A 16,335-nucleotide genomic window follows, 5' to 3' on the forward strand; every position below is an offset into this window, starting at 1 on the left:
CTCACTCTGCAATCTGATTCTTGACTTCCTTATCAGGAGATCACACCCAGTACAGATTTGTGATAATATCTCAACACTGATAATCAATACAGGAGTACCTTAAGGATGTGTGCTTAGCCCACTGCTCTATTCGCTTTACACTTAAGACTGTGTAGCTAGGGACAGCTCAAACACCATCTATAAATTCACCAATGATACCACTGTTGGCACAACCTCAGACACCAAAAAGACAACGAACATAAGTGAAATAGACTGGTCAGACCACCTTGCACTCAGTGTCAGCAAGATCAAGAAATTGATCATGGACTTCAGGAAGGGGAAGTCACCCCAATCCTCATTAAGAGGTCAGCAATGAAAAGGGTGAGCAGTTTCAAGCTCCTGGCATGAACACTTTAGAGGATCCAATCTCTGCCCACCATATTGATGTAATCATGATGAAGGCATGCCAGCAGCTCAATTTTATTAGGAACTTCAGATCTGATTTGTCACCAAAGACAAGCAAATTTCTACACACATATCAAGGAGAGCATTCTGACTGGTTGCATCACCCTCCAGTGTGAAGGCACCAAAGCACAAAATTATAAGAGGCTTCAAAGCATTTTAGTCTCGGCCAGCTCCAAAGCCACGTCACCATTGAGGACATATTCTAAATATGGTGCCTCAAGAAAGTGGCATCATTGTAAAGGATCCTCACCATCTGGGACATGCCATCTTCTCATTACTGCCATCAGAAAAGTACTGGAGTCTGAAGATCCACATTCAATGATCTAGAATAGATTCTTCCCCTCTGTCATCAACTTTGGAAGTCTTTAAACACTACTATTGCTATTGCTTTTTTTGTTTGCATGATTTTTTTTATAACATAGCAATTTGTTATGCCTGCACTGCCGCCAAAAAACAAATTTCATAACCAATACCTCTTCTCTTCACCTGCCAATCACCTCCCCTGGCGCCCTCCTTCTTGCCTTTCTTCCAGTCAATTCTCTTCTCCTACAAGATTCGATTCCTCCTTCTCCAACCCTTGACCAATTCCACCCACCTGGCTTCACCCATCAGATTCTGGATCATCTTCATTGCTCTCCCCCCACCTTTTTATTCTGGCATCTTCCCCCTTCCTTTCCAGTCCTGAGGATGAGTCTAGATCCGAAGTGTTGACTGTTTATTCATATCCACAGATCAGGGAGTTCCCAACTTTTTAAATGCCATGGACCAATACCATTAAGCAAGGGGTCCATGGACCCTAGGTTGTGAACCTCTGCTGTAGATGCTGCTTGACCTGCTAAGTTCCTACAGCATTTGGTGTGTGTTTCATGACTAATGTCACTGACAATAAAACTGCTTCTAATTCTATTAAGTTGTTTCAAAATTCCCAACAATTCAATTAAAAAATCACTTTAGTTTTTAAGTTCTGTTTTGAAGAATACTAAGCTCATTTATATCTCCTCATAATCCAGTCCGATAACATATTGATGAATCTGTATATCTGTGCAAACTCCAATACATTTTACTGTCGTGTTCCCAGGCGACAACAGTCAAGATATTGTTTAACCACAAAACTTCCCCCATAATTTATTCTTTAAGTTACAAAGTCCAACAGGGCATTTGGACATGTTTATTTTCTATTTTTAAACCGAAGTCGGACATTTCACTGTGAATGTGAACTTCTGTTTTCCTTATGCCTCCACGTATTCTAGCTTTCCACCACCTAAAAGTTACCAATTTTTGAGCCAAAATAAATGATCTCACACTTAATTGTGCTGAATTCCATCTGCTACAGCTCTGCATTCTCACTCAATTGTCTCTTTGTAATTTTATGATCCCATCTATACCAACTGTCATGCTGTCAATGTTTCATTATCAGCAATTTTGATATTTGATGCTCTTGTGTCGTATCAGCAGAGTATTTTGTTTATTTGGGAGACTCAACTATTCATTTTGGGAAAACACTACCAAATTATACTTTAAAAAGAGAAGAGCAAGACTTCTACCTAAGGAACAAAGTTGAGAAGTTGACTGGAGCTTTAATGGGCATCTAACGTCACAGGGACAACCTCTTCAACAAAATGGTATAGTGTAAGGTGCTTTGACCAGGAACAATTGCATAAAACCGGATAAGTCTCCATAATCACACTAGAAAATAATTAGGCAAAATTGGACTCCATACAAGCCAAAGATGATCAAAACTTTCATCAAAGAGGTCATTTTAAGATGAGTCTCAGAGGAGGACATGAGAAGCAAAGGTTGAAGGAAAATCTAGAGCAGAGGCTTTAGAAACTAAAAGCATTACCAATAGCGTGAACAAAAGCAGAGAAAAAATATCAGAATCAAGATAATACAATGCAGTTATAAAAAAATCAAGAATGGAAGGAAGCAATAAATAATAAAATCAAACCAAGTGATCAAAAAGTTTTAATGGGGCTCTTGAAGATGAGCAATCAAATCTAGAAATGGAATTCTTTAATTAAGGTCATACAAGCCATAAGGTTTTGTCATCAGTGATGCAGTGAAAAATAACTAACATACAATGATCCAGAGATGGCAAGGTCGACTGAAAATTTGGATGGAGAGACTACAGAGATAAACTCCTACACAGCCAAGTACAATTTTGTAAATAAAAGATGTTTAATTAAATTGCTGAGTGGAGAGTATATTTGGGAAGCAGCTCAGGACTTACAGCAGCAGGTTACATCAAAATAAAACAAATGTTGTAATATTCAAAATGTGTGCTATTATCCTAAAACCATCCAGAATATTGGAAGGAAACAAAAATTCAGATCTCCCAAATTATGCAGTTTCACTTTATCAGTATTTAAATGGTCTGCCCCAATTTTAAGCACCAGACCAACTAACAATTCAATCAAAGGACTGCTGATTTCTCAGAAAGGAAAATTGCTTTACCAGACATTAAGAATTAGATTTACTATCATTCAAAAGGATACTGTTCCAACACTGCAAGCAACCTAGATTACTAGTTAATATCAAAGCTGTTCACAAAGGTTAACTAAAATGGAGCCCTACACAAGATGCAGATTCGTCCAAACAAGCTCTTTCCTGAATTTGCCTCAATAGTCAAACAGTAGTAAGCAACTTTAAGTTTATTTGATTTCATGGACTTTGCTGATTTAGTAAAGATAGCAATTGGTCGCCATTTCTGCTGCTACCTGCAGTTCAACACCTGCTGGAAAATGAACTTTTGCAGGCAACAACTTTCAATCAATAATACATTAAACACAAAACATGACCCACTGTCTTCACAAAAGATTCAAAAGATGTACTGGGAAATGATAAAAGACTATTGATAGTTTCTACAAGGAAAAACAGATCATTTTAATATAAGGGAGAAAACATCAGTCATAGACAAGGCCAAAGTTGAGACAAAAACAATGGAAGTGACACTGTACAAGTCAGAGGGATAATTCCTGAAAGTTCCAAAGACAACAATACTGAAGGAGCTCCAAGGACAAAGCAATTAAAATATTTAGATGAAAGTCTTAGATGTAAATTAACAAGGACAAGGGTGAAATACAAGTTATATTTGGTGCAAAACTAAAGACAATCAGCTGAAGTTTACAGAGCATTAAGACCGGGAGAATGATCAGCACAGTATTGGAACATTAAGTTTAAAGGTAATAAAAGAGGCTTTTGGCAACAGTGAGCTGTAGCAGTGAGAGACATCAACCATCATAAAGACAGATAGTCTTTGTAACAATGACGATTGTAGGAGTTAGAAATTTTGTTCAGTGTTAAACAGGATGCCAAGAAGGCAAACTTGCTCGGTCAGGGAATATGAAGAGAATCAGTGTCAGAATACAAAGCTGTGACAGGGAACAAAGATAATGTTTTTGATTTTATCAACATCTAACTGAAGGAAATTACAACTAAATGAAACAGGACTTCCAGCACGAGTTGGAATGAGCTGTTGAATACAAAGCCATCTATGGTATAGCACACATGGAAGATAGTTCCCTCTTCAAATAGTTCACATAGAACACATTAGGAAGAGATCACTAAGAGTAATTTGCAGGAATCCAATAGCAATGATTTGATGATAAAGCTATAATCCTGTAAATGAGCTGGCTATGATGGGATGGACAAGTGTATCCAAGTAAAGGTGATTTCACCTCACAAAAATTACATGTTCAAATAGGATGATATAATTGACTTCAGGAAGGCTGGAGGATTAATTTTATTATTGTTGTGTACCAGCTTTGGCTTTGATTAAACCCGTTTAGTGTAGAAAGCTTAAACCTTTCAACAAAATAGCACCCTAGGACATCAATGCACTTTACAGCCAATGAAGTACTTTTAAGACGGTGTCACTATTGAAATGCCAAATACACGACAGCCAATTTGCATTCAGCAAGTTCCTATATAAAAAACTACAGGTTATTGAATTTAAAAAATTTTATCAGTGTTGATCATAGGACAAATTAAACATGGCACTTCCACACCACCCAAACAAAAGTGTCGAAGTTTTTACATCTAACCAGGGAGACAATTCTTCTCCAATTTAATGTAAAACTTACATATTACAAGTCTTCATCCAGAACGCAGCACCTCCAACCATGTAGTTCCCCTAGTTGCTGTACTGCGATGTAGTCTTGATTAGAATATTACTAACTGCAAGCATTGCCATGAGCTTGTTTTACCATTCAATCCGATCTTGGCCTCAGTCCCACTTATCCATATCCACCCCACCCTCAAACCCTCAATGTCCTTATCCTCCCAAAACTCTACCTATGATCAAGCCCCGACAATTTACAACAATTCAGCCTCCACAACTTCCTGGGCTAGGGTATTCCAAAGAAAAAAAGACCACATAAGAAGCACTTCACAAGGAGGAAACCCAATTCCAACATTACCACTTAGTTCTACATTTGCCTGAAAATACTCTCGGCAGCAATGTTGGCAATCCACCTCAGAATCTCTTTTCAAAAGGATCACCTTTTATTCTTCCAAGCGCCAGCAAATATACAGGTAACTTTTTCAACCTTTTCTTCCAAGACATACCTTCTCTCCTGGGATCAACAAAACAAACCTTCTCTAACCCATTGTTAATGCTGGGTTAGACAATTCCAAAGTAAGAGCACATATGACCAAATGAATTACAGCTGATACAATTTTTTAAATTAGCACAAACTTGTTGGATACAAATTAGGCATGCAACATTACTTATAACAACTTTCGTAAAGAAAGGTACATTAGGGATTAACGCACTTTTCAAATGACAAAGATTATTGATGTTTTGACCTAAAAGAGGAAGAAAGCGATGTCAAGTTTGCAAGGGATAATCACTCAGGAAAAACAGCAAGTAGCAAGCCCACAATACGAGAGTTAAACTGAATGCTGTGAAATCCTATAGGAATGTCAAAGGATATGAAGTTGGGTTTCATGAACAAAATGAACTTGGAAGGAGGAAGATGTGTAAAGCTAGGATAAAAGTAAGGGCAGTTTGAGTCAGAAGATTTTTATTGAGGTGAGAGAAAACACAGCCAACAGATTGGTAAGAGGGATGAATGGAAGTAATGGTCTAAATTTCAGTGGAAGTGAACAGATAAATATGAGAAGACAGAATGTTCCTTGGCACAAGAGAATCTGATGGAAATGAAGGAGTGACTTTACAGAGCTACACCTGTAAAACAACTTCAACACAAGAACGAGCAGCCTTTCAATGCAAAGGCTGAAGGGGACTGATCTCTCGATATGGGGAAGGGACTGCAGGTCAATCTAGTGCTATTGCACTCCATTTGACCACTCTGTACCAAGAGGAAAAAATGTCAACTAGGAAATTCCAAAGAGTTTGCTCCTTCTAAAGATTACAAAAAACAAATCCAACAACATTCCCCACACAAGATGCCTGAGTACAATACACAATCTGTCAATCCATAATTAATCCTGTATCCTCCTTGCTATCAACCCAATTTCAGTACTTAAGAGCAAATTAGCCTAGAATACAACTAAAAACTTGTTCAGCTCAATTTTGAACCTTTTTAAAACAAAAAATTCTTCCTTTGCAGTACTGAATTCTTAGTTAACTCCAAGGAATCATGAAGACACATGTAATTCATCAGCCTACTCTAGTAATTCTTTTCCTTCATCTTAAGATACCCCAAGTTTCTCTTCAACCTAACTTTTACTCAAGAAATTGATGATTTAGTTTTTTTACATATATATGCAAAGGTGCTCTACTATTTAGCTGTCGGGACATGACAAACTCACACCCAAGATATTTAATACCATTAAAAATCACCTTTCCCATAAGAAAGACAGGGAAAGAAATTTTAAAAACAAAACGATTTTCTTTTTGCCTACTTGTTCTAATTGTTACACATGAACATAGCAATCATCTCTTCCCAATCCAGGGAAACCAGGCACGTCAGCTCATCTGGTTATGCATCAAAATCAATCTGGAACTGTAATTGAGATACAAATTACAATCACATTCGTTCTATGAGATTACATCATGTGACGAGGCCCACAAGACTACATTTGTGCAAGCAGGGACAGCATTCAAAGGTTGTAGGCCCACTAGGCCCATTTCCCTTATGTTCGACGCTTCCTAACGTAAAAGGGAATAATATGGTACCTTCCAACTTCGGCAGTAGTCAGACATACGTAAGCGAAACACATTCACAGAAAATTGGACTGAAAATTTAACGAGTAAACATATCGTGGAGAAAATTATATCTTAGATGAAGCATTTACTTTATAGAAAATCGTAAATGCAGCGCCTTTTGTTGATTTTATCAACGTAACCTATGATTTGAAAGAGGTTAGAGGCTTTAGGACAATTCAGGCCTGAACTAGTTTCTGGATTCCAAAAAAAACCAAGGAGCTAGGACGATCGTGTGGCTAGCTGGGAGATGTAGTTCAACCTTGCTTTTCCTCCGATTCCCTTCAAACTCCAAGTCACCTTTTAAACTACACCTCCCAAGACTAGGGGAGGCCTCTGCGCAAGCGCATCGTCTCTTTGGCTCCTCTTTCTAACCCCCCCACACCAAAAACCAAACCCCCAACCCCCACCCCGGCCTAGTGCTTCACCCAGCTCCGCGATCAAGCCTCGGCTTCGTGCTACAAACTTAGGCCCGGATTTGTGCGCACCGCCATTGATGCTCAGTTCTTAGGCCTACTCTTTTATGGAGGGGAGGAGATTGGTGGGGAAGTGGGGGGGGGGTACTATCAACACCTTCAAATGATTCACTAAAGAGCGGGTGTAGTTGAGTGGCGACGTGAAGCAAGGGTCACTTTACCTCAGAAACCTCATCCTCTTCGCTCCCAGAGAGCACGGCCAGTTTGAAATCCAGGCGATCTCCGGGAGTCGGCTCTAAAATGCGAACTTTAGTGCTGACGGCAGCGGTCACAGAATCTATCTCGTCTTCAAAGCCTTCTGTCATCGTGTCCAGCGCTCGGTTCTCCGCTATCACTTCATTCTGCATATTCTTCGCGCTCTATCCTTACCGTGTCGGGCGCCTCTGAGTCTGACTAGAAGCTGTGTATTATTATATATTGTGTTTCAATTTTTCTGATGTAAAGTTTGACTTCAGCTACCAGCAGCGAAAGCCCCGCGCCTCGCTCTCTCTCTTTCTCACACACACTCACACACACACACACACTAGGCCCCGCGAATATTAGTCCACCCGAACCATTAACTTCTGTGCGCTTGCTCCGACTAGCTTGATAGGTGCACATCCGGACACCCCCTCCTCTCCCCTCCCGAAGCGCTCGATGCTAATTGGGGAGAAGGTACAACTGACTTTCCGTTACGTAGCGTAATGGCAACCGATAGGGCTTGCTATTCGTCAAGGCGGCTGTCAATCCAATAATCTAGCGGGCTCTGATCAGGTTAGGTTGAATGGTAATGTCTTCTACAAAGGAACCCGGATGGGTGATGGATTTTTTTTGGTGGGGTGGGTGGGTGGGGGGGTGTACGCCTTGTGTAGGACAAAGATTCATTTATATAGCTGGGTTGCTACCTGTGGACTTCAGATAGCTCAGAAATAATGTCCTTGTGTGGTTTCCCTGCCATCGATTATTGGCTCACTATGGTGTTCCACTTTCAGTTTTTTTTTCTCTCTTACCCCTAATTACCTTCATTGCTGGGGTCAGCAGTAGTTGTAGTGTCCAGAGTTGAGACAAACCACGCTCCTTTTAAAAGAAACTATCCCCAGATTGCGCAATAGCGCATCCCGCCCCGAGGGGGAGGTCTAGGTGATTTAACATTCTCCAAAGCTGCGCCGAAATGCGCCACAGGAAGCCATGGCTGAAGTATACCTTTTTAAAATCCAGCCCTTTTATATCTATCGTAGTGCACAGTAGCCAGTGATAGTCCCTTAACATCGATTGACAGATATCCAGCCCAAAACTGAAAAAAAGTCAATAAGTTTTCAAAGACATTATCAAGCATAAAGATTTAGCACATGAATCTATTAAGTGTATAATGTGAGTGAAGCTGCTGTCACGTTTGGAGGACCTTCGACTTGCCCAAATAGGAGGAGGCTAACTAGTGTGGAAGAAATGCGTTTCAACTCACTGAATGTAACTGGCTTCACCTTACAAAAGTTACATTTATTTAGTCTTCTCGCCCTTCTTGGGCAACCTATGGGATAGAAGATCTGTGCTTCTGTGGGTTCTGAGGTGGCTGCTGAGGCCAACGTAAGACTTAATTCCGTCTCAGATGGAGGCAGAGGTTTTCAACAAGGAAGGTAGGTGGGGAGATAGAAATATATTGCATTTCTTTACACTGGGCTTTGATCCCGACAGAGAGACTCACACTTCTCAATGCCCTTTGAAAGGCCCTTTTTATTTTGAACTAATGTAGGCCAGGATTTCCTAGTAGTTGGGAAAATGTTACACTTTTTCAAGGAGGCTTTGAGAATATCCTAAAATGTTTTATTTTGTCCTTTTTTTTAATCTCTTGCTATGACACTCAGAATAGAGTTGTCCTTTTTGGGAATCTAGTGGTGGAATGAAAAAACCGTAGCCTTTACATCAGAACAGAGTGTGCAATTATTCTGAAATAATAGACTGTGAGAGGACACTGACATTCGTTTAGCTCTTCTGGAAGTGGAACAGCAAGGGTGATAGTGAATTTCAACATTGATGATTGCATTCACAGAGATGGCTCCCCTGATATTTTAATTTGTCTTTCCCAGAGTTTTGTGGTAGACCTTTCTAGTCAATAGATAATCTTTGATTTATGAATCTTAAGTGTAATTTCTTTCATATTTCGATGAAAGGTTCCAAGATGGGACTGAGCTGCAGTCTTCGTCATGGTGACAGCGCAGTCCATTTTTTTTAAGGTTTGTAGGGATGGTTTTGAGGACAGAGAGGGAAGTTGGGGGTTAGGTTAGGGTCTAGGGATGTGGGGTGGAATTGTAGGACAGGAGTCCTAGTCTCCGCTCCACATTCGAAGTCCAGCAGCGTGAGCATGGTGGGATATCAGGCTAGCAGACTGGTGAGGACATTCAGGGTTCTCTCATCAGTGAGACCGAAACGTAAGGCCTAGTTTGTGGGGTCCCGTCGTCTGTGAGTCCAGAGTTCTAAGGCTAGAGTTTGCACCCTCATCCAGAGTCCTCGTTCATTATTGTTTGCAAGGCCTGTGTCGATACCAAAGATTGAAACCCAAGGTTGAGCAGAGGTCCAGATCGGAGCCTAAAGGCTGATCGCAAGTCCAGAAGGCCCGATAGCCGGAGCCCTGAGTCCACTGAAGAAATTGGAGCCCAGTGTCCACAAATCCACAAGTTAGTGGGAGGCTGGAAGCCAAAGTCTTGGGGTTAGAGGACTGTGTATGTGTGTAGATGGGTGCAGGGAGGAAAGAACGGGATTTGCTTCACTTTTGTTGCTTGTTGTGTTCTGTTTGTTTTGCCAAGCATTATTGGAATGCTATGCTGCCACCAGAATGTGTGGCAATACTTGCGGGCTGTCCCCAGCACGTCCTTGGGTGTGTTGTTAACGCAAGTGACACATTTCACTGTATGTTTCGGTGTACCTGTGGTAAGTAAATCTGAATCTGAAATCAGAAAGAGTCAACACTGATGGAAATTGGCCACTTGTGTTGCAAGTTCACTGCGATGTCCACTGCACCTCAAGGCTGAAGCTTGGCTCTGGTCACTTTCTCATAAAGTATTTCAGGAGTACCTATATAAGTCAAAGGTAGCTTTAAAGTGGATCTGAGAGAAGGAGGTAAAAGGGAATCATTTTTCCACTTTGGTAGGGAATTTCACATTTCAGATTTTAGACATCAGAATGTATGTTTTCTGTGTGAGTGGCAAAGGACATGTGCAATTCTCAAATGCAGATCAGGAGAACTGAATTCTCAGAGCATAGAGAGCTGGAGCAGATTACAGAAACAAACGTGCAGGAATTAAATTTAATCCTAGTGTGATAAACTTGCAAAAACAGTTGGATTTTGAACTTTATTGTTGGGATGCAAAAAATAATGCACCATTATAAGACAGCAGTTGTACCTTGCAGATTCACAGGATACTGACCAGATTCAAGATGAGTAAATATGAAGACTCAGAATAAATTTAAATTAAGTCTAAAATAACATAACATCCAGCAGATAAATATGGTATGCGAAAATGCTCATGGTTGAATTGAGAAATGGAAACGGAAATAGCAGTTTGGACAGCTTTTTGGTTTCTATTTCAAGTCATTTCCAATGAAATGAATTGACCTGTAATGTTTTATGTACAATGGGCTTGAGAAAAAAAATCAAATTAATCAATTGCAATATGGTAACATTAATACTGTTGATGAGGATTAAGATTGGATTTCATCTCTTCTATATCAAAATTGGAATAGAGCTATAATGATCATATTCATTAATATTTCTTATACAAGCTGAATTGAAAACACTGTTTAACTTGCAACTAGTTTTGTCTTTCAGCCATCCAAACTACATTGAATTACAACAAATAAAATACAATTAACATGTTGAAATTTTTAATAAATGTATATCGTGCATATATAAACTCCAAAGGTATTAGCTTCTGCTGACAAAGGAAGCCTAAGTCTGCCGTGGAAGTCACCTGTCCAATTCACAGCCCTTCTGAGTTACTGCACATAAAATTATTTAACATTTTGCTGCATACAGAATGTAAATTTAGACACTGGACTATTTAAGTATTTATCTACTTTATGTAAAGGGCATTTGAAAAAGTTCCAGTGTTATGTTATCTGAGAACTACTTGTAGACACTTTATTAGGTTTGCCTAAATACAACATTTTGTCATGCGCTTCACAGTGAGTAAGTGCTATTTTGTACAGTGGAGGCAGCTTACAGAATTAAAGTCTTTTCCATGTCTTAAAGCGTGCCTTGTTACATCATTGAATTTCTTTGGTGTATTCTGTAGCTGAGCACTAGAGTAGCAATTTTGCTGCATTTGATATAAACAATTTTTTTAATTTGTCAATTTGGTGCATTAAGAGCCAAATTGTTTTGTAGAACTCTTTCTTGAAGGCTTTGTGATGTTTATTTTGCAATGATAAGGTAGGTTTGACTTTACTAGTGTGATGCCTCTGGGAAGTTAATCATAAAGCATACATCTTGTACAAGGACCCAGTGTTCATACAAATTGTGATGTCAGTAAATACCAATAATTTTATTATAGATATGCATGGAAACAGGAGTACACCATTTATCCCGGAGGTGCTCATACATTGGTATTATGGCCAGGAGTCCATGTGATGAGCTGAGTACACAGAATCCAGCTGTCATCCACCAATTTATGTCAGCCAATTTATTTGTGGCATAAATTGGTGCACAATGTTCTTTTCATGATACTTAAGCAAAATTCTACCATGCATATCAGGTTTGTTAATTATGCAGAAAGCCCCAACCAGTTGGCTGCTTACAGTATTCATTTGGATTCCTCTTTGGACAACTGACCAGAGAGTCCATCTTGCTCAAAGTAGATATCTTAAAGTTTCTATCTTGGAGGTTATTTTCCTATCCATACCTCTCCACCTCATATTCTTAAGTTTCTGCATCCCATTATCTCATCAGGAAAATGACCTTCCTCAGTCTTTTATCCTCTGCAGGTTTTGATCCTCACTTAACCAGTACCCTCACTCCCATAGGTCTTAATGTATTCCCAAATCAACCTTGTCCAATACAACCACATACCCTGCCCTAAAATTCACTATTCTGTTTCTGTGATCTCCCCTCCAGCTGTGAACAAGACTGTGTAATGTTGCAGTTTTCCATTCCTCAAGTACCATTTCTGAATATTCTTGGAAGCCTACAGGTTCTGCCACTGCAATTTCCTTTCTTACTTCCCTCATAATTCTAGGATGCATCCCATTTCAATTGAATGTTTTATCAACTAAGTGCAGCTAGGCTTTCTAGTATCTCCTCTTTAAGCATTCTCTGTCCTCTGGCATTTCTTTGCTGAAAACCCAGAAGCATCTTGTTCCTTGATGAAATCATATATGAAGAACTAATTTAGTACCCTGGCCATTTCTGCTCCTTCTGTGAGTAAATTTTTCTCTTTAGTGAAATATTGCAGAATATTGGTAGCTCGGGTTGGCTATTTGGAAGTTTGGTTGATTGCCGAGCTTGGCTTTCCTTTTAGTTTCTAATCAGCTCCTCCTCTTGTCTTGAAATCTTTTACTATTAATCTGCCTATGGAATACTTTTGGCTTTTGTGTTCATGTTTGTTGTCCATCCTTCCTTGTGCTCTGTCTTTGAGTCCCTATTTCCTTTTGTACTTGAATTGACTTTATTACGTACATCCTACACATAAATGAGGATTAAAAATCTTCACGTTACGTCTCCATCTAAATCTGCAACTTATAGTAATCAATAATAAATTGTATGTGCGACAGGTCAATAGCATAGAAATACAATTGTATCAGCGTGAATTAATCGGTCTGCTGGCCTGGTGGAAGAAGCTGTCACGGAGCCTGCTGGTCCTAACTTTTATGCTGCGGTACCATTTCCTGGAACAGTTTGTGGTTGTGGTGACTTGGGCCCCCAATGATCCTTCAGGCCGTTTTTACACACCTGTCTCTGTAAGTGTCCCGAATAGTAAGTAGGAAGTTCACATCTACAGATGTGCTGAGCGATCCGCACCAGTCTCTAAAGTGTCCAAAATGACAGGGAATGGAATTGACTCTCCTACGTGTGAACAACTTTTGACATATGTCTCACCTATAACATATTCTTGTTTGCCTCTTCTATTTTCTGTTCCATCTTTTTAAGTTCTGGCATTTATCTCTCTACCCTATCCCTCATGTGAATACAGTATACCTAGACTTTAGATGAAATTTTTAATCTTAAAAGTCTTGCATTATTCATTTAGATTTCTTGGTCACTTTAGATTCCAATTTATCCAAGCCGGATCTGCTTTCAGCTGATTATGATTGATCTATCTCTCCCAGTGATAATTTTTACTTCTGATTAGTCTATGTCCTTCAACATAGCTGTTGTGAATTTAATGATATTAGAATTTTTGCTTCCAGATACAGCATCACTGTCTTCCTTGTTGGATCTGAAGTATACTGATCATGGTCCAGAAACTCTGCCCCATCTTTGTTCCTCATGTCATTGCTGTTCCAGTCTATATTTGGATATCTGACAACCCCGTTATTGCTTTTACACATCTTTGCAATTTCCCTACAGATTTGCTCTTTATCTTCACACAAGTAGGCTGAGGCAAGAATTGCTATACATCAAATTTGGCCCACAGGCAAATTTTCTTCTTGAGCCTCTAATACTAACTATTCAATGTGATAGTTGCACTATTGCTTTATGCGTGCCTTTCCCATTTTAGCTTCAAATTTTGACATTTTAGCTTCAAACAGCTGTCTGAGTCAAAAATCTGAATCAGATTTGGGTTTAATATCACTGACATGTCGTGAAATTTGTTGCTTTATGGCTGCAATAATTACTATAAATTACAATAAGATATATAAACATAAAAAAATAAATTATTTATTTAAATAAGTAGTACAAAAAGAGAATAAAATGTTAGGTTGTGTTCATGGGTTGGTTCAATGTCCATTCTGAAATCTGGTGGTGGAGGGGAAGAAGCGTTTCCTAAAACATTCAATGTATGTCTTCAGGCTGATGAACCATCTCCCTGACGGTAGCAATAGGAAGAGAGTGCCCTGGGTGACGGAGGTCCTTAACAATGAATGCTGTCTTTTTGAAGCATCTTTTGAAGATGTCCTTGATGCTGGGAGGCTAGTGTCCATGAAGAGGACCTGTGGAAAATTGATTCAAACTGACATAATTTTGTTCAGAAATATGTCGGTAGTTCACTCCTGAAAAGACCTGGACACCAAATTTGGGACTCTGCCATTTAGTCTAAAACTTATACCAAAACAATTTCATCTATAAGGCCATAACACATTAGGAGCAGAATTAGGCCATTCAGTTCCACCATTCCATCATGGCCAATTTATTATCCCACTCAACCCCATTCTCCTGCCTTCTCCCCATAATCTTTGACACCCTGATTAATGAAAGACCTTTCAATCTCTGCTTAAACATACCCAATGAGCTGGCCTGCACAAATTCCACAGATTCACCACCCTCCAGCTAAAGAAATTTTTCCTCATCTCTGTTCTAAATGGATGCCTCTCAATCATGAGGCTGTGCCCTCTGGTCCTACACTCCTCTCCAGAACCATCAAACGCTTCTCATATGTTATCCCTTTCATTCCTAGGATCATTCTCGTGAACCGTCTCAGGACCCTTTCCAATGCTAGCCCATCCTTTCTTAGATAAGAGGCACAATGCTCCCCAAGTGCAGTCTGACCAATGTCTTCTAAAGCCTCAGCATTACATCCTTGCTTTTGCATTCTAGTTCTCTTGAAATGAATGTTAATATTGCATTTGCGTTCCTTACAACTGATTAAATTTGCAAATTAACCTTTAGGGAATCCTGCACGGGGACTCCCAAGTCCTCTTCCACCTCTGAATTTTGAATTTTCTTCCTATTTAAAAATAGTCCATGCCTTTATTCCTTCTGCTAAAGTGCTTGACCATACACTTTCAGACACCGTACTCCATCTGCCACTTCTTTGCCCATTCCTCCAATAGCTCCCCTTGGCTTGACCCAGTGCTTGGTGGGAGGGGGAAGTCACATGGAAAGACCCCATACCTACCTAGCAGCTGATGCCAAATTCATTACCATCCAACTTACTGGTCTCGATCATACAGATGGGGAGTCCGTAAGCCGTGCATTCGTAACCCAGGGAAGACTTCTGTGTAGAAAATATTCCTTTCAAAACTGGAGGGTGTAATACCTGGGCCTAATTCTGCTTTACCTCAAATGGAATTCTGATGATCAGGAATGGGAACACTGGGTGGTAAATATTCTAATTTTAAAATCTCCAAGACTTATTCAGTTAGGTCTAGCTGAGATCAACTGACTCCGTGCAAACTGAATTAAGCAGGTTCTGGTCTGAAGGGCTTATAGCACAACAGACAAGCATTTTACCACTCAACTGTCCACACAGAGCCAATTATATTACATCATATTTGCATTTCTACCGGGGAGATAGAGACTGACCTTTATAACCTTAGTAAATAGCAGACAATGCTTGCTAGCCTGGGATTAACATTACATTCTGATTGCTGCTGGGATTGCCTCTGTTATTGTTCATGTTGATCCCACTTTGTCCTGATTCTAAACTAGCTATACACTTTCTATGTAATGAATTTACTGACACTGATTCCCTGTGCTATTATATTTTGATGGACTGCAGTTTTATTGAAAAATCTCAAATTCCAATAGGCATTAACAAAAACATGCCTTTTAAACTTTTCAGATATAGAAACTTTACACAGTTTAGCACTAAGCAGATAGTCAAAATCATGGCTTTTCAATGTTAATGATTCTCCATTATGTCATTGATTACTTACCATCCATACAAATCAACCAACATCTGACAATAAAACACTGTTGGATATTTTATTACAGCACCATGACTAATCTGACAAACCTGCTTTTCTTCTGCTTGGATTTTTAAGATTGTGCATGGTAATTGTTAAATCTTTGAGACCATGCAGCCAAAACTTATCCTTTTCCTAAGCTTCTTCCAACCTAGCACAAGAAAACATGAGCAGGGTTAGGCCACCAGGCCTGTCAGGCCTGCTCCACCATTTTGTATGATCAGGATTGATATAAGTAGCCTCAGCTCCTCTTGTGTCATTCTTTTTTTTAAAATTTATCTGCTTCTACCTTAATTACTTCTAATAATTTAACCTTTCCAGGGATTCACAATGCTCGGAGAAGATAAATTTCCACATATCTCTATTTTAAAAGTAAATATGTCTCCAGCCTTCTCAACTCTCCCACTGGTGAAAACATCTCTGGATCTA

General features: G+C 39.5%; 1 protein-coding gene across 12 annotated transcripts in view; it reads right to left on the reverse strand.

Annotated features, from left to right (window-relative positions):
- Positions 1 to 7,670, reverse strand: part of ankhd1 (ankyrin repeat and KH domain containing 1) — a 139,961-nt gene extending 132,291 nt beyond the window's left edge. For 7 of the 12 annotated variants that reach the window (XM_073067541.1, XM_073067534.1, XM_073067538.1 and 4 more), the window contains exon 1: positions 7,251 to 7,669. In XM_073067541.1, the coding sequence (XP_072923642.1) occupies positions 7,251 to 7,436 (186 nt within the window). In that variant the 5' untranslated portion in view covers positions 7,437 to 7,669. Of the gene's footprint in view, positions 1 to 7,250 lie in introns of all 12 variants that reach the window. The other 5 variants (XM_073067542.1, XM_073067537.1, XM_073067533.1 and 2 more) reach the window with 1 other exon arrangement.
- Positions 7,671 to 16,335: the final 8,665 nt, after the last annotated feature.

The sequence above is a fragment of the Hemitrygon akajei genome, chromosome 15 (assembly GCF_048418815.1).
Source record: "Hemitrygon akajei chromosome 15, sHemAka1.3, whole genome shotgun sequence".
NCBI classification, from domain to species: Eukaryota; Metazoa; Chordata; class Chondrichthyes; order Myliobatiformes; family Dasyatidae; genus Hemitrygon; species Hemitrygon akajei.